General features: G+C 39.8%; 1 protein-coding gene across 3 annotated transcripts in view; it reads right to left on the bottom strand.

Annotated features, from left to right (window-relative positions):
* Nucleotides 1–480: 480 nt before the first annotated feature.
* nuf2 (UF2 component of NDC80 kinetochore complex) overlaps nucleotides 481–27,562 on the bottom strand; it is a 42,462-nt gene continuing 15,380 nt past the window's right edge. For all 3 annotated transcript variants that reach the window (XM_068036504.1, XM_068036506.1, XM_068036505.1), the window contains exons 5-14: nucleotides 25,490–25,551; nucleotides 22,060–22,157; nucleotides 14,245–14,318; nucleotides 12,121–12,217; nucleotides 10,341–10,403; nucleotides 9,409–9,546; nucleotides 6,973–7,116; nucleotides 3,154–3,329; nucleotides 2,026–2,161; nucleotides 481–847 (exon numbers count right to left, since the gene is read on the bottom strand). In XM_068036504.1, coding sequence (XP_067892605.1) covers nucleotides 716–847; nucleotides 2,026–2,161; nucleotides 3,154–3,329; nucleotides 6,973–7,116; nucleotides 9,409–9,546; nucleotides 10,341–10,403; nucleotides 12,121–12,217; nucleotides 14,245–14,318; nucleotides 22,060–22,157; nucleotides 25,490–25,551 — 1,120 coding nt within the window. In that variant the 3' untranslated portion in view covers nucleotides 481–715. The remainder of the gene's footprint in view (nucleotides 848–2,025; nucleotides 2,162–3,153; nucleotides 3,330–6,972; nucleotides 7,117–9,408; nucleotides 9,547–10,340; nucleotides 10,404–12,120; nucleotides 12,218–14,244; nucleotides 14,319–22,059; nucleotides 22,158–25,489; nucleotides 25,552–27,562) is intronic.

A 27,562-nucleotide genomic window follows, 5' to 3' on the forward strand; every position in this document is an offset into this window, starting at 1 on the left:
ATGAAAAAAAAGACAAACAGGACCCTCAAAGAGGTCTTTAAAATTATGAAGAGATTAGTGTGGAGAAACTATTTCCACTTGTGGGCAAGTCCAGAACAAGAGGGCATAAATACAAGATTGCTATTAACATACCAGATAAAGAATTGAGGAGTAACTTCTTCCTGCAAAGTGAATGCTGAACTCCTTTTCACAAGGAATGGTTGAAGTGTCTCACATTAATGCATACATAAAGGAGAAAGGAATAGAGAGATACAAGTTCTGGGTGTTAACTAGAGGTAATTAGAGCAGGAGGAGATTCTTGTGGGGTATAAATGTTGGCATAGACCAGTTAGGCCGAATAATCAGTTCCTTTGCTGTAGATTCTATGCAAAGTTTTTACAGAGAGGCTAGTTCAAACAATGATTTATGTTGCATCGCCCTCCTCTGCCAATCAGTAAAGATCACACACTATAAAATGTAGAGAAGACATGAAAATGCAAATTTCATTTTGCACTGTAGGGAATTATGCTTTATTCAGTTTGTATATTTTTAAGGAAGCTATGTACAAAACAGTTCGGTGACAAATACGCTGGCTTAAACTCAAAACCATTTGAAGCACCTGCTCAAGAATAATTTTGTCACTTGTTAAGAATAAACTGAAGAGACAGGAGACTTAAACAGATTAACAAATAAAATCAGAGTTGTACAACGATTTAAAGTGAATGCAGAGTGGGCTTTAAATTCTTTCATTCATGGCTCTCTCCAGTTCTGTTAATTGCTTACGTCCTTCATGTGTAGCCTTCTGTGTCACTGTGGCCAAACGTTCATGATATTGTTCCAGATGATCCAGCAATTTGGAATACTGATTCTGTTAGTAGATAAAGCAAGAATAGAGCTCAAAACTTTAATCCAACTGCTGTGTATCCTCATCTTCCCCTTCAGAATTTTCTTCTTTACTTACTTCATTGCACTGGCCAACAAGTACAAGGCACATTCTATCCCACTAATGCTACCAGTATCTTCCAAGTGGACAATAAAGGAAGGTCATTTTGATGAACATGTATTTATAGAGTACCATTAACATAGTAAACCACTCCAAGGCACTTCACAGGAGTGTTATCAAACACAATAAATCAAGTCACATGAAGAGATATTAGGGCAGAAGACAAAAAGCTCGGTCAAAGAGGTAGGTTTTAAGAAGTGTCTTGAAGGAGGAGAGAGAGGTTGAGGCGCAGAGATGTTTAGGGTCTTGGAAGCTGAAGGTATGACTGCCAATGGTGGAGTGATTAAAATAGGTGATGCTCAAAAGGCCAGAATTGGAGCAACATATTTCTTGGAGGGTTGAGGCTAGTAAAGAATCTGTATGCCACTACAATCTGTCTTCTCAACATGAATAAAATTGAATGCAGCCTCAATTTTAGAGCTCTGTTTTTAAGACTAAAAACATTAAATATGGACATCGCACTTCTGCTAAAAATGATCACTGTAGCAAGTTTATTAACTCAGCAACAGGAAAGATCTCAATTTTAACATTAGCTCAGCAATTGGTTTCACTGATACTGGACAGGCCCGGCAACAATTAAAAGGTTAAATCCTAGGCAAAGAGAGTTTTGAGTGTGTTTACCTTTTGCACAGTGCTGAAAGGCTTGCCAACTAGTTTAATTTACCAAAATGCTCACAAACAGCTCAATCTAGAATATAGTACACACAGTAAGGATCATTCTTCAAATTAAACTATATTCCGCATACTTCTGACAGTCTATCAAAGTATGAAAGAAAAACACAACTCTAATCCCTATACCTGTAACAGATATTTTAGTCAATGCCATAGGTCTACTTCCCTCGTCCACTGTATAATAATTTCTCCCAAGTGGCTAGTTGCAATTTTTGATTGAGGTTAGCCAGTGACTTAAGTTAATGCAAATCACTGCTAGTCTACAGATGGTTAAATATCCTAAGTAATGTAAACTTAAAAAACCTGGTTGTGTAGTTACAATGAGGCCATATTGCAGATTATAGCCCCTTCCTCATATTGCTATTACATACCTGACATTCAGACACATCTTTATCACAGCTCTCTTGCAATGCCTGGGTTTTTGTCAGAATATGTTGGCGTTCGCTGGTTATTTGTGCAATCTGCTCAGATATTTCCTGACTTCGCTGTTTACACTGGTCAAATTCACTATTAAAAAAAAATACAATTCAAAAGTATTTGAAATCTATGTGGCAATATATTTTAAAACAAAACAAATAAGCTGAATAACCCCGAGTTTAATTTACAAGCTTAAAATTGGTAGCCTGAATTCAACAGCACATTTCTTATTAACCAAATCGTTACTCTGGAACATATTTCCACAAAACCAAATAAAGATGGTGCTGCTTCAGAAACCAAAGCTGCCTCCAATCAATAAATTGGCTACTTCAAGCCATAATGATCATACAAGAATTCTGATATATTGATGATAAATCATCTGAAGTTATTAACTGGGCTCAGCACAAGTGGAAGAACATCGCTTACAACAACTCTGGGCAAGTTGTTTGGTTTATTGTCTGGGTTTTTTTTGAACAAAGATCTAGCTAGTGTACAACTCTCCCTTCCCTATAACATTATCAAATGCTGAAAATAATCAGCTATTGTATGCGAAATTCAGTTTAAAGCTAAAAATTACTTTGGTGATTATAAACCTTTTGCAGATGAAGTTGTTTTGATACTTCTGCTCAGTTTACGTCTTGCAATGTAACAAATTCTACAGTATAGTTATTTTTTAAACTGGTTTTGTATTAAACAGCTAATGCAGCAGGGATCTGAGTTACAGATTCCATTTATACCTACACCCAAGAATTATTCTATCTGTATGCTGATAAGGAATTCTAAATACATACACAGACTTGCAGAGGAATATTTGTGCAAGGCAAACAAGCAATGCAGATCAATGACAAGTGGCACTTGAGGCAAAAACTGATAGGCAAACACAAGTAGAAAACTAAAAAGGAAAAAAAAATGAAATCCATAGCAGTTTTCAGTTCTCATAACTTCTATGCAGATTAACAGAACATGCTGATCATTCTGAACATTGTGCCTAGACCATTCTGTTAACAAGTTGCAATTATGGATTCTGAAAAATGTGGCCTAGTAATATCTCCAAATCTGAAATAGTAGTTAAGTTTACATACGTGGCTACTGAATCAAGATCATGCTCCCTAGCTTCTTGCTTCTTATGCCTCTGCATCTGTAGCTTATCCTGTTTTTCAAGTTTTGAGCAGAGAATCCTTTTCAGCCGAGTCTCTTCTGTCTGCATGTTTTTCAGCTCCATTTTCTTTCTCTCTAGCTCATTTTCTTCATTCCAAATCTGTAGAAGGGTCAAGAGAAAAATATATTCCTAAGAACATATGAAACAGGAGCAGGAGTAGGCCTTTTGACCCCTCAAGCCTGCTCTGCCCATTCTGTAAAATCATGGCTAATCTGATTGTGGCCTCAACACCACTTTCGTGCCTGCCCCCCTATAACCCTCGACCCCCTTGTAGATCAAAAATCTGTCTAGCTAAGCCCTGAATATATTCAATCATCCAGCCTCCACTGCTCTCTGGGGTAGAGAATTCTAACAAGTAACGATCCTCCGAGAGAAGGAATTCCTCCTCAACTCCATCCTAAATGGGAGACCCTTTATTTTGAAACTGTGCCCTAGTTCTAGATTCCACGAGGGGAAACATCCTCTCAGCATCTACCCTGTCAAGTCCCCTCAGAAGCTTATGTTTCAATAAGATCACTTCTCATTTTTCTAAACTCCAATGAGTATAGGCCAAACCCACTCTACCTTTCCTCATAACCCTTCATCCCAGGAATCAACCTAGTGAACCTTCTCTGAACTGCCTCCAATGCAAGTATATCCCTTCTTAAATATGGATACCAAACTGTATACAGTACTTTAGGTGTGGTCTCACCAACATCCTGTACAGCTGTAGAAAAACTTCCCTTTCATACTCCCTGTCCCTTGCAATAAAAACCAACATTCCATTTGCCTTCCTAATTACTTGCTGTACCTGCCTGCTGACTTTTTGCGATATGAGGATTCCCGCAGATGATTTCACTTCTGAGAGATAAATAGACAAAATTTAATAGCTCTTGAATTGAAGTGGACATGATAATCCATTGTAACAAGTTCTAAAAGTATATTAAAAGATTATCTTTCACATACAGTATTGGACATCCTCATTCTTCACATACCATGAACATATCTTCTTCTAGCAGCAGAGGAACCAAATAATAGCCTGGCCCTTTGAAGCACTAATGGTATTATTTGGTACATTCTCCCACAACCTACAAGAATGCCCTCATGATGCCAGCTCCAGTTCAACTATATAAAAGCTTAATAAGATCTTAGTTACAGTATTGTGGGCAATATTGGGCTCCATAGTATAAGAAGGCTATTGAGGTTTTAAAGCAGGTTCGATGAAGATTTGCTAGGACACGGTCTGGTTATGAGGAAATAAAAATATGAAGACTGACCTGAAAAATTGGGCATTTCTCATTAGAACAATGCAGATGATGGACAATATGATAGAAATGTTTAAAATTATGAAAGGATGCAACAGGATAGATAAAAACTGATTTTCCAGTATTTATGGGGCCAAAAACAAGAAAACAACACAAGGATAAATGTAAGAAATTTAGAATGGGGGGCAGAAGAAAAGTCTTCTGAGTTGTAAGGCAGTGGAATTCACTTCAACAATTGAGACAGAAGCTATCAATGTTCAAAATTATACTGGACTGGTGCATGAAGAAAAATGGGTTGAAGGGCTATGGCTACAGGATGGATAAATGTGATCAGAACTATTTGCTCACATGGAGAGTGAACAGGCCAGTTGGGCTAAATGGCCAGTTTCTGTGTTGCAACCTCTATATATTTCTATGTAATTAGAAAACTAGTGTGTAAGATTTGAGGTGCAGAGTTAAACTCCCAATGCAACTGTACCACAACAATAATATTGGAGGGTGCAATGAAAAGGAGAGGAAGCTTTCAAATTCATCATCCAGCAGTTATCCTCCTTTATATGCAACGCTGAAAGATTTGGGTCATCTTGCAATTTGATTGGAGGAAACAATTACTGGGAAAATGCATCTATCTTTATAACAAAGGCTTGTATACGAGTGTCATGGTCCTCTAGTTTTTTTTTCGGAATATGCGGTTTGCCTTTAAGGATTGCAAGGGATCAGTACTGCTTTAAGAGCTGGCAAGCCTTAGGAGTTATAGGAAGGTGCATTTTCACTGCCTTAGAAACAGCCATTTGGAGACTGCGATTCAAAGGGTGCATTCTCGTTACCATATATATAGCCACTGGGAGTGAGCCTGATGCGATAAATTTGTTACAATTCAGTTTTGAACTGGCTTTTAGTGGAGACAGTTTGTCCGAAAAGACACAGACAGCTGTGATGAGCACACCTGAAAAAGAGCTCTCAACCATTTAAACTGAAGGAATAGGATTTTAGTCTGTTTATCATCTCTCAAAATTCTAAAACATCAAGCCAAAACAGAGATCTCTGGTAATTTAAATTGAAGAAAGGGAAGTTAGACTGACAATCTTTTATCGCTCAAAAAACTCAAGTCAGATTGATTCTGTTGAAAGTGTTTGCAAGTCATTAATTTTTGAAATTCACAGGAGAAGGAAAGCAACATCCTGTGAGGACTTCAAGCAACATTGGACTGCAAATTTGCAAGGACTCTAATTTCTTCTATTTTAAATGTTGTTTATATCTTCAGAGTGTTTAAGCATTTAGTTCTTCTAATTAAACAGTTAATTTGTTGATTTAAAGACACCTGGTTTGGTTAGCCTCATTCGGGGGGTTAATAGATGGTACAATTTGGCTGGGTCTTTATTTAATTTGGAAAGTTTTAAATGATATGTTAGCTGATCTGTGGAGTGACGGGATTGAATTAACAGTGCATTGGTCCCACCACAATCAGAATCGTTAATTTTGATTGGGGGCTTTGCGTGGAGCGGTCGGTCGTAACAATGAGCACAGGTCTCACCAAAGAAATATGCAAAAGAAAAACTGAAGATTATATATGTGCTTTTCTGATTGACTTATATGACCATTACTTGTTTTGGTCAACTGATTTGGTCAAATATCTGGCAGGTAAGAAAAGCAGCCATTCCCCATCACAATCAGCAAACAAACACAAAACCATTGACACCACCCTCCCACCCCCTTAGTGATTTTAGCAACCATATTTTGAAATTCACCACCCTATATACCAATTAAATTTATTACAGAGAATTTACAGGACAAAAAGAGGCTATTCAGCCTGACTAGTCCATGCTAGTGTTGATGCTACATTCGAGCACTGCCATCCCACCCCTCTTCATCTTACTGTAACAGAACAACCGTCTATTTTTTCGCTCTTATGTGCTTATCCAGCAGCCCTTAAAATGTACCTAAGCTACTTGCCTAAACTACCTCTTGTGTAGCAAGTTACACATTTTCAGGTAAACAGTTTCTCCTGAATTGCCTATTGGATTTAGTAGTGACTATCTAATAGTTATAGCCCCTAGTTTTCAATTCCCCTCAAGTAGAAATATCATCTCTACATCTAACTCATCAAATCCCTTCATAATTTTAAAGAACTCTATTAAGTCACCTTCTCTTTCCCAGAGAACCAAGTCCCAATCTTTTCAGTCTTACCCAATAGTTATAACCTGTCAGTTCTAGTGTCATCCTTGCACCTTCTCCAGTGCCTCTATACCCTTTTCATAGTATAGAGATCAGAACCGTGAACATAATTATATATCATTCAGGCGTGTACGTCTGTCTTTCAAAATAGCCTTTACAGTCACCCAAATCCAAGTTCTCCATCAACCTTAAGCAGCAGACAAAGCGGCAATCTGGAAGCTCAACAGCACACTTCACACATAATTTGAATACAATAATTTTAAAACAATTTTTAAGGAGTTAGCAATATATATATATTGCTAAACACGGTGGAATTCACCTACCTCAGTGTTCATGCTGCTTATAAGGTCAGAGCCAGTCTGGGATTGTTGCAATAAACTGCAGTAGGTTTCTAGTTCTTTGTTTTGGAAATTAGTAAAACTTGCCAACTTGTCCTGAAGTTCCAATGTTCTCTCATTTTTCTTTTGCTATTTAATACATCAAAACTGAATTACAATGGGGTAGACACAACAGTTGGCACAGCCCTTACCAAGTAGTTGCTGGCTAGTTGTTTAGGACCAGAGAATGATGATATCAAGTTGCAGTACTTTCTCTGCCCTAACAATTCTCAATCAAAACAATAGAGATACACAGAGTTGAGCAACATATTATTCAGAGTGGGCCTCTTTGCACTTTTTTCCTCCTAAATAATGTGGGATATACATTTAGTTACCTTTTATGGGTAATTTTGAAGAGCCCAAGGCAAATATAGCAGAAAAGCATTTTTGCGCATCAACTGTCACTGCCAACTGATCCATGAAACAGTCCTGTATTTATTTTAAATGGACACCAAGAATATTGTTCAATGGTGTTACCATACAGTCTAGGAAGCCATGGTTTGTAACCAGGACTGTAAATAAAGTAACTGTAATTCAATTTTATTTTTCTTTGTTAATAAGGGACAGTGTACAATTTCTGTTGCTGTTCATTCTAGTAACGTGCTAGCTAATTACTGCCAATGGCCTGATTTCTCTGATTATAAAAAGAGAAAACACAAACGGGCCTATTTGGAGACAAAATACACTTGCAAACTGCAGATACTACCTTGATTATCTAACGTAACTTTGTCCTTTAGGGAGACTCTTAGGTTTTAGTCCAATTCAAAAGAAAAGCTGCAACATGAAAATTAAGGAAGCAACATTTTTAGCTTGGAAAAAACAAACTGGCACCAATGACATTACCCCTGTAGCTTGAAAAGGTAGTGCTTGTAGACCAAATGTACCACTATTTACCATCATAACTGTCCCATGCATATCTTAAGCATGTATTATCCTAGATCCAAGGACCACTTGACATCCATGGTGAAAAAGAGATGGTTAGGGCCAGGAAACTGGAAACTGTTAAAGTGGAGGGTATTGGAAAAGTCATGGATGTAATTTCGAAGAGACTGGACAAGGAGAAAAGAAAAAGCCAGTCGAGATAGGAAGAAATAAGTTCCATTGAGCAAGAACAGGCTGAAACGATGGTCCTATTAGGGCAGTCCTGTTTGTGGATCTTGGCAAGGAGGTAGAAGCAGACTGTGCAGGATTGGAGGACCAGGAGGTTGTAGGCCATTGGGATGGGGTGGGGGGCAGTCCTGTTTGCGGATCTTGGGAAGAAGGTAGAAGCAGACTGTGCAGGATTGGAGGACCAGTAGGTTGGAGGCTATTGGGATGGGGTGAGGGGGCAGGAGAGAGATTGCCAAAGGAGATGCAGTCAACGACAGTCTGGGAAATAATGGTTTGGTGGCGGTATCGTGGTCCGGGGGAGGCAAGAGGAGGCATTGATGAGATAACATTCAACCTCCACAATGTCAAGGTCTGTTCACCAAATAACAGTGCTGGCCATGTCAGCAGGATTAATGACAATTTCAGGGTTGGACCTGAGATAACAAAGTGCAAGTTCAGAGAGAGGTAGGGAAATTGAGACAGCCATTGTCACACTGGCAGTTCCCAATGAAAAGACTGAGAGAGGGTAAAAGGCCAGAGGGAGAGGTGCAGGTGGAACGAGAAAAATGACAGAAGGAAAACCCCTGGCTAAAGAAGTGGGTGCAGAGGCGAAGGAAGAAGAGCTCAGAATTGTGCTGAGCTCGAAAGATGTTGATGCTAACGAACCAAATTCAATGGGTAAGCTAGAAGCAGAAATTATAACAGCAGGGAAGTAATTTGATGCTTTTAAGAGTACTACTGAGATTGCACCAGAATACCAGTTCAATCAGTTCTAATCATCACATTTAGAAAGCCTGCAGCATAAGGGTAGTGAGTAAATGGTAATAGAATAAAGGGCAATAGAATAATTTGGAATATAATTTGGTGCTAGATCAGCACAGAAAACTATCCTCAATCCCACTTCAAACAAACTTGTAATTGTATGACACTGGCCTTTTGCACAAAAGCAATTCACATTTTAATGCATTTTTTTTTACAAAAAATTAGAATGGAAAGTCATCCTCAAGACTAAGCAGTCTGGAAAATATCTTTAAGGTGAATAAAGGTTTCATCAGCTTGGAACCCTGTCTGATTCTTAACCAGCAACACCTACACTAAAAGAGTTGCATGCTTGAATATCAGACAAGAACAGAATTGACGTAAAATGTAATGCTTCAAATAGCTTACCAAAATCCATTGTCTAAAGTTATATCTTATGACTGGAACCTTACAAAACAGCTGCCAGCATCTGGGGGTCGTATGCAAGCATGAGTTAACAACTTTAGGAGAAAGGAGGAGTGAAAAGGATTTTACCATGGCTTCCTTCTTCTTTTCTACTGCCTCCCTCATTGCTTGTATTTCATTCTTCAGTTGTTCTGGGCATTCCACAATCAGAGGTCTGAGCTTTGCTTGGCTCTCTTTTGCATTGGCCAGGTCCACCTTTATCTGACCCTATTATTAAAGAATACAACTAGATTAGGAACAAAAAAAAAATTGAAATAGTAAACCCTTTCAAACTATCAACCAATACTGTAATTCAGATTTTGGAAAGGATATTGTACAGAAGAATCTCACTGCCATTCTCTGTTTATCCCCATTTCCTTTGCTGCCACTCAGTGATGTCCACTGCAACAGCTTAAGGAATTTTAAACAAAAGAAACCATTATTCTCATTTTTTTTGTAAAACTCATGTCAGACACAAGTATAAAAGAAGGCAATTAATTATCTTAAGCAGGTCTGTTGCACAAAGCTATAATGACCTCCAATTGCTTATATAGAGGCTAATTTAAGAAGTACAGTCAACTCTACTCACACACAAGTATTTGTCTATCTTTCTTGTATATCAGTAATCCTAACCAAACTACAAACAAAAGCACTCATCTGCACATCCCAGTAAACTGGCAGATGACATTGCCATGTTCTTTAATGGGAATTGTTCAGCTTCATCTACAGGTATTGGTAAGAACTTCCATTTTACTTGAAAACCATGAAGACAGACAACAAAAGGAGAAATTGAAAAGGTAGAATAAAATTTACACAGGTTTCAAACTTTGAAAGCAAGGTCACACACAAGTGAGCTTGATAGTACTTATTGATTTTACACAAAATCTACAAGTTGTTAACGACTTGCTTGGAAGATTTCTTGCAACCATGTACCACATATTCACTTATAAAATATCGCCATAATTTAAATACTAATACATCAATATCTGGTCAAAATTGAAAACTAATTAAGATGTACTTACCAGCATTTTGTTTTGTTCTGCAATTTCAGTCTTCAATTGTGTAGTTGCATCTTGAATGGAATTCTGAACAAAAAATAAAAGCAGTGATACAGTTCCGACTGCATAGTGTAAGACGGGTGTTTCCAAGACATAGCCCTCAGGTCAAATGTAGCTTGCAAGCTCCACTGATTCAAACAGTTCTTTGTGGAAATCCAATTTCAGCAGCTTTCAGATGCATAGGTTCTTTGTGAAATTCCACAGGGCAGATCAAGACTGAAGACCAAGAAATTGTTGAGGTACCAAATGGAGACTTGGTATCTGTTTTCACTGTTGAAGGCAAGGACTAACTGACAACAGTGACAGATACAAATGCTCTCAAAATGGACTCCTTCGAAATTAAATTCAGAAGTGGTATTGGTTAGAAATACGGTTCTGAAAGCTGATCAGGTTGTTGGACCTGGTGACATACACTCCAGAGCGTTAAATAAAATGGGGTACATGCTTTGCCAGCTGCTGGCTCATATATTTAAGTAGCTCACTGAGGTCTACAGTCATTCCAATGAATTGGTGGGAGGTCCATGTAGTTCCAATATTAAAGGGAGTAAATCAGACTCTAGAAATTTACTTTAATGTCAGTTGTAGGGAAGATATTGGAAGTCATAATTAGAGATGTTTTCTGTGATCACTTTGAATTCCAGAGAAAGTTATTTGAACATCAAACATGGGTCAAATAGGAAATTTGAATAAAGTCTTTGTTGCTCAAAGTAGCCAACTGGAGTGATTACTCAAAACATTGCAGACAATTCAGTATTGACAGGAAACAACAGTAGTTTTAAAAAGTAACTAATGATTTAGAAAGCATACGCCAATACCTTTTGAAGATTCAATGGTCATTTGCTCTTATTTTGTTTGTTATTTCTGCTTTAAAATGCAGGTCATTTGGTACTCCCTTTCTCTCCAGACTTATTTACCTTATTTGACAAAACTGATTAACTTTGCACAGGAAACTTAACAGCAAAATTCTGACCCATTATATTTGGCAAATATTAAATACAATTAACAGCACAGAAACAGACCATTCAGAACAACTAGTCAATGCTGATGTTTATGCTCCAGGTGAGCCTAAACATAGGGCAGCACATTCTAGCAGCAGTCCTAAATATGGGCAGCAATACGGAAGGGGGAAGGAATTAAGTGCTGCATAAGTACAAATGAATTAAGCTGTCAATCAGATCATGGAAATGAGGATGTAGTATCCATAGGTTTGTGACAAGTCTGCTAATCAGCAGACACTGCAAGATGTATTCCTTAGTGTTCAACTATTTTACATTGGTATGTACTTTAGGCTATATTTTCTCCATTATTTCTGTAGCATTACCTCTTAGAAACACCCAGAAAATCGGGCTACCTAATCATATTAAAGTTTGAATTCTAAATCAGAATGAGGTTAGATTTGGTATATCCTTAGGTAATCGTAAAGTAACAGCACGTCGGCAACCAATGCCAAAACCCAACCCCAATCCACACCCTCAAGTTTGACACTGCACATTTTTACACCTTCCTGCCCTTCAGAATCAGCTATTTTCTGCTTGCTGGATAATGGTGTGTGCAAACTGGCTGCTGGTTCCCCTACATAACAGTAACAATTCTCTGAAAGTAATTAATTGATTGCAGAGCACTTTCAGATGTCATGTTCTATTAATTCAAGCTCTTTCCTGGGTTTGAACAATACAGAGGGAAAATTTTACCACCTGTTTTTTGAGAAAGGGTGCACATACTTGGTGAACACAAGCACACTTACTTGTTTGAGACGATATTCCCGGTTTATAACTTGCTGCAATTCTGTAATGTCTGCAGACAGCTCCTCAATCTTTGCCTTTTGATCAGGTGGTATGGTACTGGCAAAATTAATGGTTTCTGATGTGAAATCGTTATATATCAGTTTATGCAATTTATATATCTTTAGAAGATCATAGAAATCAAATGCAGAGTATACATTTTAGCAGTAATACAATAGGTACCAACCTATTCCACTAAGTTTTTGAAAATAGATGGCTCAACTGGAAATACCTGACTCCAGTTGAGAACTTACGCTCATAATATGCAAGGTTAAGATACAAACTTGCCAGTACAAATATGATACCACAAAAACCTTACTTCAGTTTTGTATGCAACGCTTGAGGAACCGACAATTAATACTGTGTCATAAAGTTTCAGATTGGCTTAGTTGGTAGCATTCTCATCTTTGAATTAAAAGGTTGTGGGTTCAAGTCCCACTGCAGAGACTTGAGCACAAAATCTCTGCTAACACTCCAGCACAGTACTGGGTGAGGTCAGCACTGTTGGAGGTGCCATGTTTCAGAAGAGATCTTAAACTGAGGCTCTGGCTACTTTCAGGTGGACTCAAAATATGCCACGGCACTATTTTGAAGCAGGAGGAGAGGCTGGTGTAGAGGCAATGATAATCCAGAGGCCCAGGCGAATGCCCTGGAGACACAGGTTCAAATCCCACCATGGCAGCTGGGGAAATTTAAATTCAATTAAGGAATAAATTCAATTAACTAAAAAAATCTGGAATTGTAAGCTAGTTTCAGTAATGGTGCCATGAAACTATTAGGGATTGTCATAAAAACCCATCTGGTTCATTAATGTCCTTGAGGGAAGGAAATCTGCTGTCCTTACCTGGTCTGGCCTACATGCGACTCCAGACCCACAGCAATGTGGTTGACTCTTAACTGCCCTCTGAAATGACCTAGCAAGCCACTCAGTTATCAAGAGCAATTAGGGATGGACAACAAATGCTGGCCTTGCCAGTGACGCCTACCTCCCATGGAAGAATAAAACAAAAGCAATAACTGGGGAATTAATTAATTGATACCTGGAATGAGCGAAATGTCTTATGAGGAAAGACTGGACAGACTGGGCTTATTTTCACTGGAGTTTAGAAGAGCGAGGGGAGACTTGATAGAAGTATACAAGATCCTGAATGGTCTTGACAAGGTGGATGTGGAAAGGTTGTTTCCTCTTGTGGGTGAGTCCAGAACTATGGGGGCACTGTTTTAAAATTAGGGGTCGCCCATTTAGGACAGAGATGAGGGTTGCGCAACTTTGGAACACTCTGCCTCAGGTGGTGGTGGAGGTGGGGTCATTGAATATTTTTAAGGCGGAAGTAGATAGATTCTCGTTAAACAAGGGAATCCAAGGTTTTCGGGGTAGATGGGAGTGTGGAACTCGAGACACAAACTGGTCAGCCATGATCTTATTGAATGCCAGAGGCGCTTGAGGGGCCGAATGGCCTACTTGCTCCTAATTCGTATGTTTGCAACCACATCACAAAATAAATTAATTTACATAACTAGATGACTATAAGATAGCATCAATAATAGTATATTAAAGGTAACATCTGTAAACTGAGATTGTCTCAAAAAGGAAAATAAAAAGCTGTAACCCATGAAATGGTGTGGTACTTCAATCAATGGACATTTAAAGGGCAGTCATATTTTCAAGCACTATTTTTTTTTTAAAACTGACCCTCTGATACTTTTGCAATGTTTCTCCCTAATCATGCAGCTGCCATGCTTGCTTAACTCATGGTCTATTGAGTAAGTAAGCTTTTTGGCATCTTAAATGTTAATAATTTTCCAGAGATGTTGACTTTCTGTCTGATACATAATGCAGAACAATTCCTATCAGTCGCTGGTTGTTCTGATCAAGTACGCTAGCCATGATAATTGGGATTTTATTCCGCATGAAATAGCAGTGTGAGGGACCTGCAGACTTTCAATGTACTAGGGACACAAGCAGTATCAAGATATTTTTGTTAATACATATGCCGATGCTGGTAACAGTTGAGATATGCCTACCATGCAGAACCTTATGCATAACTTTGTCTTTAACAGATTAAACTATATTGGGATCCACATACTTAAGACTTTGAATTCTGTATTTCATTTCTTCATTTGATGAAAGCATCTGCTGCATCATCTCCAGATTCAATTTCTGTGGGGAACAAATGCATTGGTTAACTTTTCTACTAGCCTTTTACACTTGCAATTTGCTGTAGAGTTTATTTTGCTCAAGAAACATGCACTGTACTGGTCTGTAGTCAGATAATCAGGAATACATTGCAACTACTTATGTAGTAAAGTAAAAACAAAATGCCGGAAATACTCAGATCAAGCAAGATCTGTGGAGAGAGAAACAGAGTTTTCAGATTGATGACCATTCGTCAGAACTGCAAAAAGCTAGCGATGTAGCAGGTTTAAACAAGTACAGATGTGATGTAATATAGGTATAATAGACATAATTAGGTAGAATTTAGATATAATTAATACATTATACCTTTTAGAATTAGATTGAATAAATGGTCAGTTTTCAAGACTCACTGAAATTCCCCTTTAAGAAGGTAGAGTTAGAAATGTCAAGGTTTTTCAAGGTCTCTGCTACATTAGAATGTGAACCAGAAACACCTTTTAAGTAGGGAAATCTATTTCAGCATTTCTGTTGCCAGGGCCTTGGAGGATAAACGCACATTGAAATATCCTGTGTGACATCAGTAAGAGGTAGCAATAAACTTAATTGATAGTGTTGGTTGGTGATGTAGACAGATCGGCTCAAAAGGTTATTACAAGGTACCATAAAAACACAATTATAGATCATAAAACAATAAATGTACTTAGAGGAACAAGAGCTCAAGTAAATACAATTATAAAAATTTTGACCAGATAAATGCTCACAACTTCAAGAGCAGAGGAATTCCAGTAAAACATTAAATGGAGATGTTAGTTAATGATACTGCCAAATACAGATTTTTAAAGCAGGAAAAATATACACAGAAAGGTAACATCTATATGCTAAAAGGTCAGATCTTCTTCTTTGGCCTCCTTGTCTCGAGAGACAATGGGTAAGCGCCTGGAGGTGGTCAGTGGTTTGTGAAGCAGCGCCTGGAGTGGCTATAAAGGCCAATTCTAGAGTGACAGACTCTACCACAGGTGCTGCAGTTAAGATTGGTTGTCAGGGCTGTTACACAGTTGGCTCTCTCCTTGCGCTTCTGTCTTTTTTCCTGCCAACTGCTAAGTCTCTTCGACTCGCCACGCTTTAGCCCCGCCTTTATGGTTGCCCGCCAGCTCTGGCGATCGCTGGCAACTGACTCCCACGACTTGTGATCAATGTCACAGGACTTCATGTCGCGTTTGCAGACGTCTTTAAAGCGGAGACATGGACGGCCGGTGGGTCTGGTACCAGTGACGAGCTCGCTGTACAATGTGTCCTTGGGGATCCTGCCATCTTCCATGTGGCTCTCAGGCGCCGCTGGCTTAGTAGGGTGTATATGCTGGGGATGTTGGCCGCCTCAAGGACTTCTGTGTTGGAGATACTGTCCTGCCACCTGATGCCAAGTATTCTCCGGAGGCAGCGAAGATGGAATGAATTGAGACATCGCTCTTGGCTGACATACGTTGTCCAGGCCTCGCTGCCGTAGAGCAAGGTACTGAGGACACAGGCTTGATACACTTGGACATTTGTGATGTGTCAGTGCGCCATTTTCCCACACTCTCTTGGCCAGTCTGGACATAGCAGTGGAAGCCTTTCCCATGCGCTTGTTTAATTCTGCATCGAGAGACAGGTTACTGGTGATAGTTGAGCCTAGGTAGGTGAACTCTTGAACCACTTCCAGAGTGTGGTCGCCAATATTGATGGATGGGGCATTTCTGACGTCCTGTCCCATGATGTTCGTCTTTTTGAGGCTGATGGTTAGGCCAAATTCATTGCAGGCAGCCGCAAACCTGTCGATGAGTCTCTGCAGACACTCTTCAGTGTGAGATGTTAATGCAGCATTGTCAGCAAAGAGGAGTTCCCTGATAAGGACTTTCCGTACTTTGGTCTTCGCTTTTAGACGGGCAAGGTTGAACAACCTGCCACCTGATCTTGTGTGGAGGAAAATTCCTTCTCCTGAAGACTTGAACGCATGTGACAGCAGCAGGGAGAAGATGATCCCAAATAGTGTAGGTGCGAGAACACAGCCCTGGTTCACGCCACTCAGGATTGGAAAGGGGTCTGATGAGGTGCCGCTATGCTGAATTGTGCCTTTCATATTGTCATGGAATGAGGTGATGATACTTAGTAGCTTTGGTGGGCATCCAATCTTTTCTAGTATTCTGAAGAGACCACGTCTGCTGACGAGGTCAAAGGCTTTGGTGAGATCAATGAAATCAACGTAGAGGGGCATCTGTTGTTCACGGCATTTCTCCTGTAGCTGGCAAAGGGAGAACAGCATGTCAATGGTGGATCTCTTTGCTCGAAAGCCACACTGTGCCTCAGGATTGACACACTCAGCCAGCTTCTGGAGCCTGTTTAAGGCGACACGAGCGAAGACTTTCCCCACTATGCTGAGCAGGGAGATTCCACGGTAGTTGCTGCAGTCACCGTGGTCATCCTTGTTCTTGTAGAGGGTGATGATATTGGCATCGCGCATGTCCTGTGGTACTGTACCCTCGTCCCAGCACAGGCAAAGCAGTTCGTGCAGTGCTGAAAGTATAACAGGCTTGGCACTCTTGATGATTTCAGGGGTAATGCCGTCCTTCTGATATCTAAGGTATCAGATGATACCTTAGAAACAGTATAAATAAGAGGGTTTCTGGAGCAAAAATTAGGAGTGTTGAATTTCTCAACTTAGCCATAATTATTAAAAAATAGGCTATATGAAAGATGGTAATATGCTCTGTTAGTTTTCTTTCTTTGAGGGAAAACTAGTTCATTTCTTTGGACCCAAATAAGTGTCTAAAGGAATTTGTCTGGTTTGAACTTATTAAAGGAGATTCATAGGGATGTACTCCTGATTTGATTTAGTCCCTATGAGGGGTTAAAGTCATAAATCACTTCACAGAGACAGGAAAATTTCATACCGGTGCTTCAATATGCTTTCCCTTTTCTTTAACCTAGAAGTTCCCTCCACCATGGTTGACAGGGCCCTCAACTGAATCATTTCCATTCCCTGCACTTCTGCTGTCACCCCTTCCCTTCACTCCCAGACACACACTTACTTTCTCCACAGATGCTGCCTGACCTGTTGAGTATTTCCAGCATTTTCATAGAAATCATGGAAAATTTATGACACAGACGGCCATTTGGCCCATCGTGGCCATGCCAGTCAACGAAGAGTTATCCTGCCTAATCCCACCTTCCTGCACTAGGTCCATAGACCTGCAGGTCATGGCTCTTCAAGTAGACATCCAAGTACTTTTTAAGTGTGGTAAGTTCCAGGTCCCTACCACCCTCTAGGTGAAAAAGCGTTTTCTCATCTCTCCTTTAATCCTTCTATTAATTACTTTAAATCAATGCCCCCTAGTTTTTAAACTCCTCTGCTATGGTGAATAGATCATCCTACTCTATCTAGGCCCCTCATAATTTTACACAATTAAGTCACCCCTCACCATCCTGTGTTCCAAGGAAAACAACCCTGGCCTATCTAATCTTTCCTCATAGCTATCATTTTCCAGTCCTGGCAACATCCTTGTAAATCTCCTCTGCACCTCCTCTACTGAAATCACATTTTCCCTGTAATGTGGAGACCACAACTGTATGCAGTACTCAAGCTGTGGTCTAACTAGTGTTGCATACCACCACCTTCTCAAAAGCAATTCGGGATGGGCAATAAATGCTGGCCACATCCGATGAACAAATCAAAAAAGTACAGTTCTAGCATACCCTCCCCACTCTTATATTCTATGCCTCAGCTAATAAAGGAAAACATGCCATATGCCTTCTTAACTACCTTATCAACCTATCCTGCAACCTCTAAGGATCTGCGGACATACATTCCCAAGGTCCCTCTGTCCCTCCACACTACTCAGTATCCTTCCATTTATTGTGTATTCCCTTGCCTTGCTGCACTTCCCAAAATGCACTACCTCACACTTCTCTAGATTGAATTCCATTTTCCATCTTTCTGCCCAACTGACCAGACCATGTATATCGTCCTGCAGTCTAAATTATCCTCCTCACTGTCAACCACAGGGCAAATGTTTGGATCATCTGCAAACCCCTGCTTTCTTTTCAGCATTTCCAGCATCAGCAGTATTTTCTCTTATAGTAAAATAAAGTTTCAAGTGATAAAATACAGAGTTTATTTGCTTGTTTTCAGAAAGAAGACATTACAGTGAACCTAAAAACCAAATGACAAATGTACTCAAATATATAATTAATAGAACCTGAAAGTACTTAAGGGGGGGGGGGGATGAAGTCAGTGGCTAGAACTTCATTGTTTCCAATCCAAATAAATAGCCTAGCTGCTGAAAGACGCAAACCCGCCAAATTTGTAGGCAACAGTAATATAGAGAAAGGCATAGAGAGATGCAACTCAAGATTTTCAGGACTTCGATCAGTTATGCAACTGGGCAAGCACTTGGCACAATAAACAATGCTGCTCTGATAAATATAAAATATTGCACACAGTGAAAAATGTGCAACCCAAGTATAGAGTGAAGCGACCAGAATTAGCACTGACACTAGAAAGTAACAACTTGCCACTTTTAATGTCTAAAAATGGGGCAACACAATTAAAAAAACAGAATCCTAAGCTATATAGCCAAAAATTATAGGGTAAATGTCTAGAGAGTTTTGATCTGACCACCTTGGCGCACTGCATTCAACTCTGGGCACCATGTAACAAAGAGTAAAGACAGAAGTACGAGCACATAGACACATTCGGTAAAGATAGGATCAGGATTATTTCTGAACATATGGCCCTGACAAGTCTGGCTACTCAGGCTCACGTGGTAACACCTCGATGTTAAAACTCTCATCCTTGTTTTTATATCCCTCCATGGCCTCCCTATCTCTGTAATCTCCTCCAATCCTACAGCGCTCTGAGATATCAGCACTCCTCTAATCCTGGCCTGTTGAACATCCCCAATTTTAATTGCTCCACCATTGCTGGCCAGGCTGTGAAGATCTGGAATTCCTTCCCTGAATCTCTCCATTTCTCTTTCCTCCTTTTAAGTCCTCCTTAAAACTTACCTCTAACCGAGGTTTTGGTCATCTGCCCTAATATCTCCTTATATGGCTCCATGTCAAATTTTGCTTTAAATGCTACTGTGAAGTGCTTTGGAACAATTTCTTAGAATAAAAGCGCTATATAAATGCAACTTATTTTTGTAGCCTTCCATGAACCATACTCCCTCAAAGATTCAACATTTTCACCAAGAAAGGGGTGGTGGTGGGTGAGAATGGGAGAGAAAAAACAACAACCTAAAAGCTGCAGGAGTACATTCACAAGTTTTTATCTGGAAAATGACTTCCGATGACTTGGAAGAGACGGATCATCTGTCCCGGCAATGGCATCAGCTGCCTTTGCGCAGGTGCTGATGCCATTTTTGAAGAGCTTCGAGCCCTATCATTAAACTTAAATATTTAAAGATATATTGATTTTTAAAAATTAAATAAATTGATCCTGGCCCTCTCTCACTGCTCTCCAATAACCACAGAATTAATTACCTGCCCTCTCTAATTTGATAGAGTTTGTTGAGGAAGTGACGAAGATGATTGATGAGGGAAGGGCGGTGGATGTTGTCTATATGGACTTTAGTAAGGCCTTTGACTAGGTCCCGCATGGCAGACTGGTGCAAAAGGTGAAGTCACACAGGATCAGAGGTGAGCTGGCAAGATGGATACAGAACTGGCTCAGTCACAGAAGACAGAGGGTAACAGTGGATGGGTGTTTTGCTGAATGGAGGGATGTGACTAGTGGTGTTCCGCAGGGATCAGTGCTGGGACCTTTGCTGTTTGTAGTATATATAAATGATTTGGAGGAAAATGTAGCTGGTCTGATTAGTAAGTTTGCAGACGACACAAAGGTTGGTGGAGTTGCGGATAATGATGAGGATTGTCAGAGGATGCAGCAGGATATAGATCGGTTGGAGACTTGGGCGGAGAAATGGCAGATGGAGTTTAATCCGGACAAATGTGAGGTAATGCATTTTGGAAGGTCTAATGCAGGTGGGAGGTATACAGTAAATGGCAGAACCCTTAAGAGTATTGACAGGCAGAGAGATCTGGGCGTACAGGTCCACAGGTCACTGAAAGTGGCAACGCAGGTGGATAAGGTAGTCAAGAAGGCATATGGCATGCTTGCCTTCATCGGTCGGGGCATAGAGTATAAAAATTGGCAAGTCATGTTGCAGCTGTACAGAACCTTAGTTAGGCCACACTTAGAATATTGCGTGCAAATCTGGTCGCCACACTACCAGAAGGACGTGGAGGCTTTGGAGAGGGTACAGAGGAGGTTTACCAGGATGTTGCCTGGTCTGGAGGGCATTAGCTATGAGGAGAGGTTGGAAAAACTCAGATTGTTTTCACTGGAACGACGGAGGTGGAGGGGCGACATGATAGAGGTTTACAAAGTTATGAGCGGCATGGACAGAGTGGATAGTCAGAAGCTTTTTTCCAGGGTGGAAGAGTCAGTTACTTGGGGACATAGGTTTAAGGTGCGAGGGGCAAAGTTTAGAGGGGATGTGCGAGGCAAGTTTTTTTACACAGAGGGTGGTGAGTGCCTGGAACTTGCTGCCAGTGGAGGTGGTGGAAGCGGATACGATAGCGACGTTTAAGAGACATCTTGACAAATATATGAATAGGAAAGGAATAGAGGGATATGGGCCCCGGAAGTGCAGAAGGTGTTAGTTTCGGCAGGCATCAAGATCGGCGCAGGCTTGGAGGGCCGAATGGCCTGTTCGTGTGCTGTACTTTTCTTTGTTTTCTCCCCCTTGCACCCTTACCTTGTGCACCTGACCTTACGCCCCCACCCACCCCCAAAAAGTTCATAAACCCCATCCCAACATCCCCTACACCATGAAATGACTGACGCCACTCCCCACACTCCCAAACCAAATATTTGCCTGCTCCCCACTCCGGAAGGTGCACGAGTGCCAGCCACCGGCACCAATATTGCACCGGGACAGACGGCAGGAGCGAGAAGGTAATTTATTCCTTAATTTAAATTAATTTACATATTTAAATTTGGCACCTGTCACCAAGCGGCAGAGGGAGGGTGGGGGGTCGGCCACGAGACCTTTTTGTTGCCAGTAATATCGGGCCATGCCTTCCTGACGTCGAGGTCTGTGGCAGGCCTCTGCCGGAGGCATTTTCCGGCCCCCTCCACCACGACCCCTGACATTGGGGGGTCTGTAAAATTCAGTCCAATGAGTCACTAAAATAATGCTTATCACAAACATCATCAACGAACAAGAGAAATGATGGCAAACGCCAGCCATAATATTGGTTATTCCTATATGCAATTCTGCTCAACACTCACAACTGAACATATTTTTGCTGTTATATAGATGATGCGAAAAGCAGTTTTACTATCAAGAAATAAAGTTTTAATCTAAAAATCTAATGATTAAATGAAAAATAAACAGAAAGGAACGTACAACAGGAGTAAGCCATGAGGACAAATGGAGTAAACAGCCACACTGGAAAGTAAGCAAACACTTGTGCCTACATCACAGGCATTAGAAAAAAAAAATTCTCTCTTAATTTCACAAGAAGAATGACAGATATACACCAAGACTAAAAACAAAATACAGAATGGAAAAATAAATCCTGCACACAATAATGACAAGCTAATTCAATCCTCCCTTATATTTTGGTACATGACCAATCATTCTAATTGTTACAGGAATATTGCTACATGCCTTTTGCTTTACAGAGACCATAGGATTACCTTGCAATTAAAATGAATACTTACAAAACTTTTTTGTTGGTTCAGATAGGTCTCCAGAGTTCTTTTTCTGAACTGAAGAAAGTTGATGATGCCACTCAAGATGACAATGGTACGTTTTGTTTCTTTGTTTAAAAAAATTTAGCATAACAGATGAGCGAGTGAGAAAGAGGAAGAAAAAAAAAATTGAGTCCTGTTTATAGCTCCCGCAACATCCCAAAGTATCTTACACGCAGTTAAGTACTTTGAAGATCAGTTCCTAAAATTGTTATACAAACAAATAAATTAAACCATAATACAGCAATATAAATCATTCAATACGATTGCACCTCAAAACAAATAAAAGGTATTTCCCCTGCCATGTTTCAAAAGTATATTTTGTTTGCTTCAATATCTCTTCAACTTCATAATTCTAAAGGACATTTTACTTAACATAATGTCAATTGCAATTATTAACAGGTTGCCTGCAATACCAAGCTCTGTAATGAAAATACTGAAAATGGACACTCATATTTTTCCTCAGACCAATGAAAAAGTAATAAAAAAGTAAGTTTGTAGATCAGGACAAATCTCTGAATTACTAACCCACTCCTAGATCTTTTCCAGAAAAAAAAACACTTAGAGAACACAGGAGGCATAACAATGAATCAGAGGGAGCTTGTTCCAAGCTTCAATTTTTCACACATATTGCTAATAGTGTTAATGATCTGTTCTGGAGGGTAACTATTAGCTACCTTACAGCATGCACACATAACATACAGCTTGCTGAGCTCAAAACAGTGGTTGTGTAGTTCTGTAGTGTTCAGAGGATGTCTATCATTTGAGGTAGGTAATCTATATTCTTCACTTTGCATCCCCTACAACACAAGACTATACCACATTAGTATAGAATTTAGATGGGGAAGATCCTTGTAGAGAAGCTAACAAAAAAATCACATGCAGCAATCAAATAGTTCTCAATAAATGTGCTACGCATGCACAGCTGTTTAACAAGTACCATCCACCAGAATCTGATTGTTGTAATATGGCTTCCTGGGCATTTCTCAAACGGAACTTCAACCCAGCACTGTAGAATAGTTGGCTAAATCTGTCCTGCTTCCCAATCTTATCCTGCCTGCAGAACTCTATCTTTTGATATCTCTCATCAGCAAAAACAGTTGATCTGCCAATAAGTTTGTCCGTATTTAAAAATATTACAGGCTACACAGCTGACTTGGATAGGAAGAATGCACTGCACCAATTTGTAACTCAGTATTGCTTATATTGTTTAGTTTGGACATGCCTTAGGAATCCACAATTCTGAAAGTATTATGTGAACAGAAGCATTGCTGCAAGCTGGAGCATTCCTGCTGACAAAGTTGGTCATACTTCTACAGGCTGTAGGAAGCAAATAAGTGCCCACACCACCAAGGAGGCCCAGTGCATGCGAGATTGCAATATAGGGTTCTGGGGGAAATCACAGAAAAATTGTTGAACAGAGAAGGATTAAAATAATTTAAGTGCATCTGGAATGAGAAGTAGGTTCAAAATTGATCTTTTCACCTGTTATAGACCTTCATGACAACAGGTTCAGCAAAGATAAGGAACTTCTTGAGCAAACCAGAAGAGCAGCAAACCAGTGTAGTGTTGCTTGGGTAGGGGGTGGACAGATTGGAAAGTAATCAAATCCAGAAGGTAGGCATAAATATTTTTGATGCAGTCAACGATTGTGCTCGTTTAGTTAATGTTTAGGTAATATATTCTATTGGATTTAGTCCTTAACATTGATGCTGGAATGATATCCAATGTCCATGTGGAGGAGTGTCTGGGCTGTGATTATTGTATCATCGGACTTCAGTTGGTTAAAGCAAATTACTGTTGCAGATAATTTAATCTTCGTACCAGATTTCAGGAGGACTTAACCTTCAAATGGAAGGGAAGATTTAAGGAAGGCAAATTGAGAACGCCGCGAAGCAGATAGAACACAGAGTTACCTTGGAGGTAGTCATAGCCAGACAGTCACTTGCAATGGCTTCTCTTCCTGTTCCCACACTGTTACCTCCGGTGACCCCAAGGAATTATCCTTGGCCCCTTCCTATCTCTCATCTACATGCTACCACTGGGCAGCATCATTCAAAAGCACAGCGTTAGTTTTCACATGTATACTGACGACGCTCAGCTCTACCTCACCATCAGCTCTCTTGACTCCTACATTGCTAAATTATCAGACTTCCTATCCGACAACCGGATAAGCAGAAATTTCCTATAACTAAACATTGGAACAACGGAAACCACTGTCTTCAATTTCCACTCCAAACTCCGTCCCCATGCTCCTGACTCCATCCTTCTCTGTGGCAATTGTCTGAGACTATACCAGTCTGTCTGCAACCTTGATATCCATATTTGACCCTGAAATGAGCTTCCAACACATATTCGTGCTTTCACTAAGACCGCCTATTTCCACCTCTAACATCGCCCGTCAATTTCTGAGCAACAGGCCGTACTCCTGTAGTCATTGGCCATATGGAAATGGATGCAATACAAATGAAGCATTTTCCCCATGAATTAACTCTTTTGATTCATTATTGGCTATGCTACACACAAGTACTGTGAGGGGAGTTTTCAAGCTGGATAGAATATACTTTACTTGGATGCAAGTCAGTCGGAAGCATAATTCCTTAGAAGCATTTCCTGGTGCTTTTCTGTTCAAAGATAATTCTATAATTGTGTATCAGTTGTGCCTCAGTTGGTAGCACTCTCGAGTCAGAAGGTTATGGGTTCAAGTCCAGGAGTGGGACTCCTGGACTTGAACACAAAAATCAAGACTGACATTCCACTGCAGTACTGAGGGAGTGCTGCACTCAGAGGTGCTGTTTTTTGGGTGAGACTTTAAACCAATGAGGCGTTAAACTGAGGACCAGTCTACCCTCTTAGGTGAGTGTAAAAAACCCCATGGCAGCATTTCAAAGAGGAGCAGGGGAATTATCCCTGGTGTCCTGGCCAATATTTATCCCCTAATCAACATCACAAGGAACAGATTATCTGTTCATTATCACACTGCTGTTCCTGGAAGTTTGCTGTGTGCAAATTGTCTGGTATGTTTCCTACGTTACAATAGTGACTACACTTCAAAAGTACTTCATTGACTATAAAGCGCTTTAAGACGTCTGGTGGTCGTCAAAGGTGCTATGTAAATGCAAGCATTTCTTTTTTTTTCAATTTAGTCAGCTTAGCACTATGATTTAATACAGGCGAACAAGCTGAGTGGTGTCTTTGACCTTTATTATAAATGGCAAGTGTACCTGCATGGGCAAATAACCCATATAATTGAAAACTTGTGGATGACAGTTAACCCAAAGTAATTATGAGAGATAAAGTTGTCTAATGTCCCTAGTCTTGGTATATACATTTATGATGGCTTGCACTCAGCATGTTTGAATCTAGAACTTAAATTAATTTTGAAAAATGGAAAACTTACTAGGGTTCAAGAGGTCAACCATCTCAAAAGTTGGAATTGCACATAGTGATATTAAATTGTGCCTAAGAGAGACAAAGAAAAATTAGTTTGAACAATGTTATGGCATCTGAGACAACAATCCAGCACAAATTTAACAGTATCTGTTTGCTGCAATGCAAATGCAATTAAAGTTAATTCTACAAAAGTCAAATTCTGCTTAGCATAAAATATTGCACAACTAAACACAGTTTAGCCTTTTAAAATAGTTAATATTTGTCAGAACATACCCATCCGTAAATAACCATGCCCAATGTATTCTTGTTTTAAAACTTAGCTACATTTTCTGATTAGATCAGTAACAGGGATTTGTGTAGTAAAAATAAGAAACTCCATCAACTTTGATAAATAACTGCCAGAATCCAAAGAGTGAAAAGTCAAGACCAATACTATGACTGGGGATTCCTCAGGGCTTCTACCACTTTGACGGAAACCCAAATTATGTGCATAAACAGTGTTTCTGCTGATCTTCAACCGAAGTGACAGTAGGAGAAGCAGTGACAAAATTCCCAGAATCTGACTACATGTACAATACTGAAGTCAGTTACCAATGCAAAAACTCTCTTTTAAAATAAATAAGATGAGCTTGGAGGAAAAGTTAAAGAAACCTTAAGGTCTACAGCAGGGTCTCCAACCTTTTCTTTAGTGAGACCTACTTCTGATAAACGAAAAATATCACGAGCCACTTAAACATATAGTGAAAAATATTGATGGCTAAATACAAACTAAATATGTAGCTATTATAATTAAAATATATGAAGGAAAACTGATATTAACTTTATTTTAATGTGATGCTTGACACTGCATGCTGTCCACCAGTTCTGCGAAATTCGGCTTGTAACTGGAGAGGGCAACCGTGATGGAGTTGTTTAGATGCTTGTCAGTCATTAGGCTTCAAAATTTCAATTTGATAAAGTTCATGTCAGAAAAGGCGGACTCGCAAAGATATGTGGATCCAAACAAGGAAGTCATCCTCGTTGCTGCACCTCTCCGTATCCACAACACTCCAGAAGTCAGTTGCAGGGTTCCTTGATTTCCATTTAATGTCATTTTGAAGATTAATAATCTCCATTTCCAAATTAGCACAATCCAAGTTAAACAGCGAGCTCACTGGTTCAAAAATGTAACTTACATCCACTTCAATAAAAGGAGTGTGAAGTAAACATCACACACGGTTCCAGCTGCTTAAAGTCACAAAATCTGTCGCTGAACTTTTGGTCAAGCATGGTCAAGAGATCACTGTACTTGCCGGTCTCCAGAAGCGGCTTCATTTTCTGCCATTATTTGGAGCACAGTCAGAATGTGCTGCATTTTCTTTTTCTGCAATTGTTGCGCCCAAAAGTCCAGTTTCAATTTGAAAGCTTTCACTGCACTTATGTTGCCAATTGTTTTTTTGTTTTCCCTGCAATTTCACAGTTCAAGCTTCTTAATTTCTCTGTCACATCTGTTAGAAATGTCAAGCTAAGCAGCCATGCAACTGTCTGATATTTGGGTGGTACTTTCGTTCCTTGACTCCATAAAAGCTTTAATTTCTGACACAAGGGAAAGAAATCGCGCAGCACTTTCCCTCTGCTAAGCCACTGGATTTCAATGTGCAGCAAAACTATCGGATGATTGTTCAAGTTACTTCTCAACAACTGACATGTTGCATGAATTGAACTGATTATTTTCACAACAGGAGTCAAAACATGATCAAATCCCCATTACTTTGCCGCAAATTGCCTGCTAATGAATGATGTAATGGCAATTCAAGAAATGAGGGAAATTGGGTCTACTTTGCAACTTGTAACTTGCAATGAAACTAACAAGTCATTGAAGGGGCTCCATCGGTTGTTATTGACACTAACGTCTCTACTGGCACATTCTTTTTTGCTAGATAATTCTCAACTGTGTTGTAGATATCAACTCCTCTGGTAATGGCTTTCAATGTCAAGAATTCCTCTTTAGCCGTGAAGTCTTCAAACATCATCCGAATGAACTCAGCCAGCTGGACAGTGTTGCTGGAGTCATCCGATTCATCACATTGAATGGAGAACC

Source organism: Heterodontus francisci, chromosome 8 (assembly GCF_036365525.1).
Source record: "Heterodontus francisci isolate sHetFra1 chromosome 8, sHetFra1.hap1, whole genome shotgun sequence".
In the NCBI taxonomy this organism is placed as follows: domain Eukaryota; kingdom Metazoa; phylum Chordata; class Chondrichthyes; order Heterodontiformes; family Heterodontidae; genus Heterodontus; species Heterodontus francisci.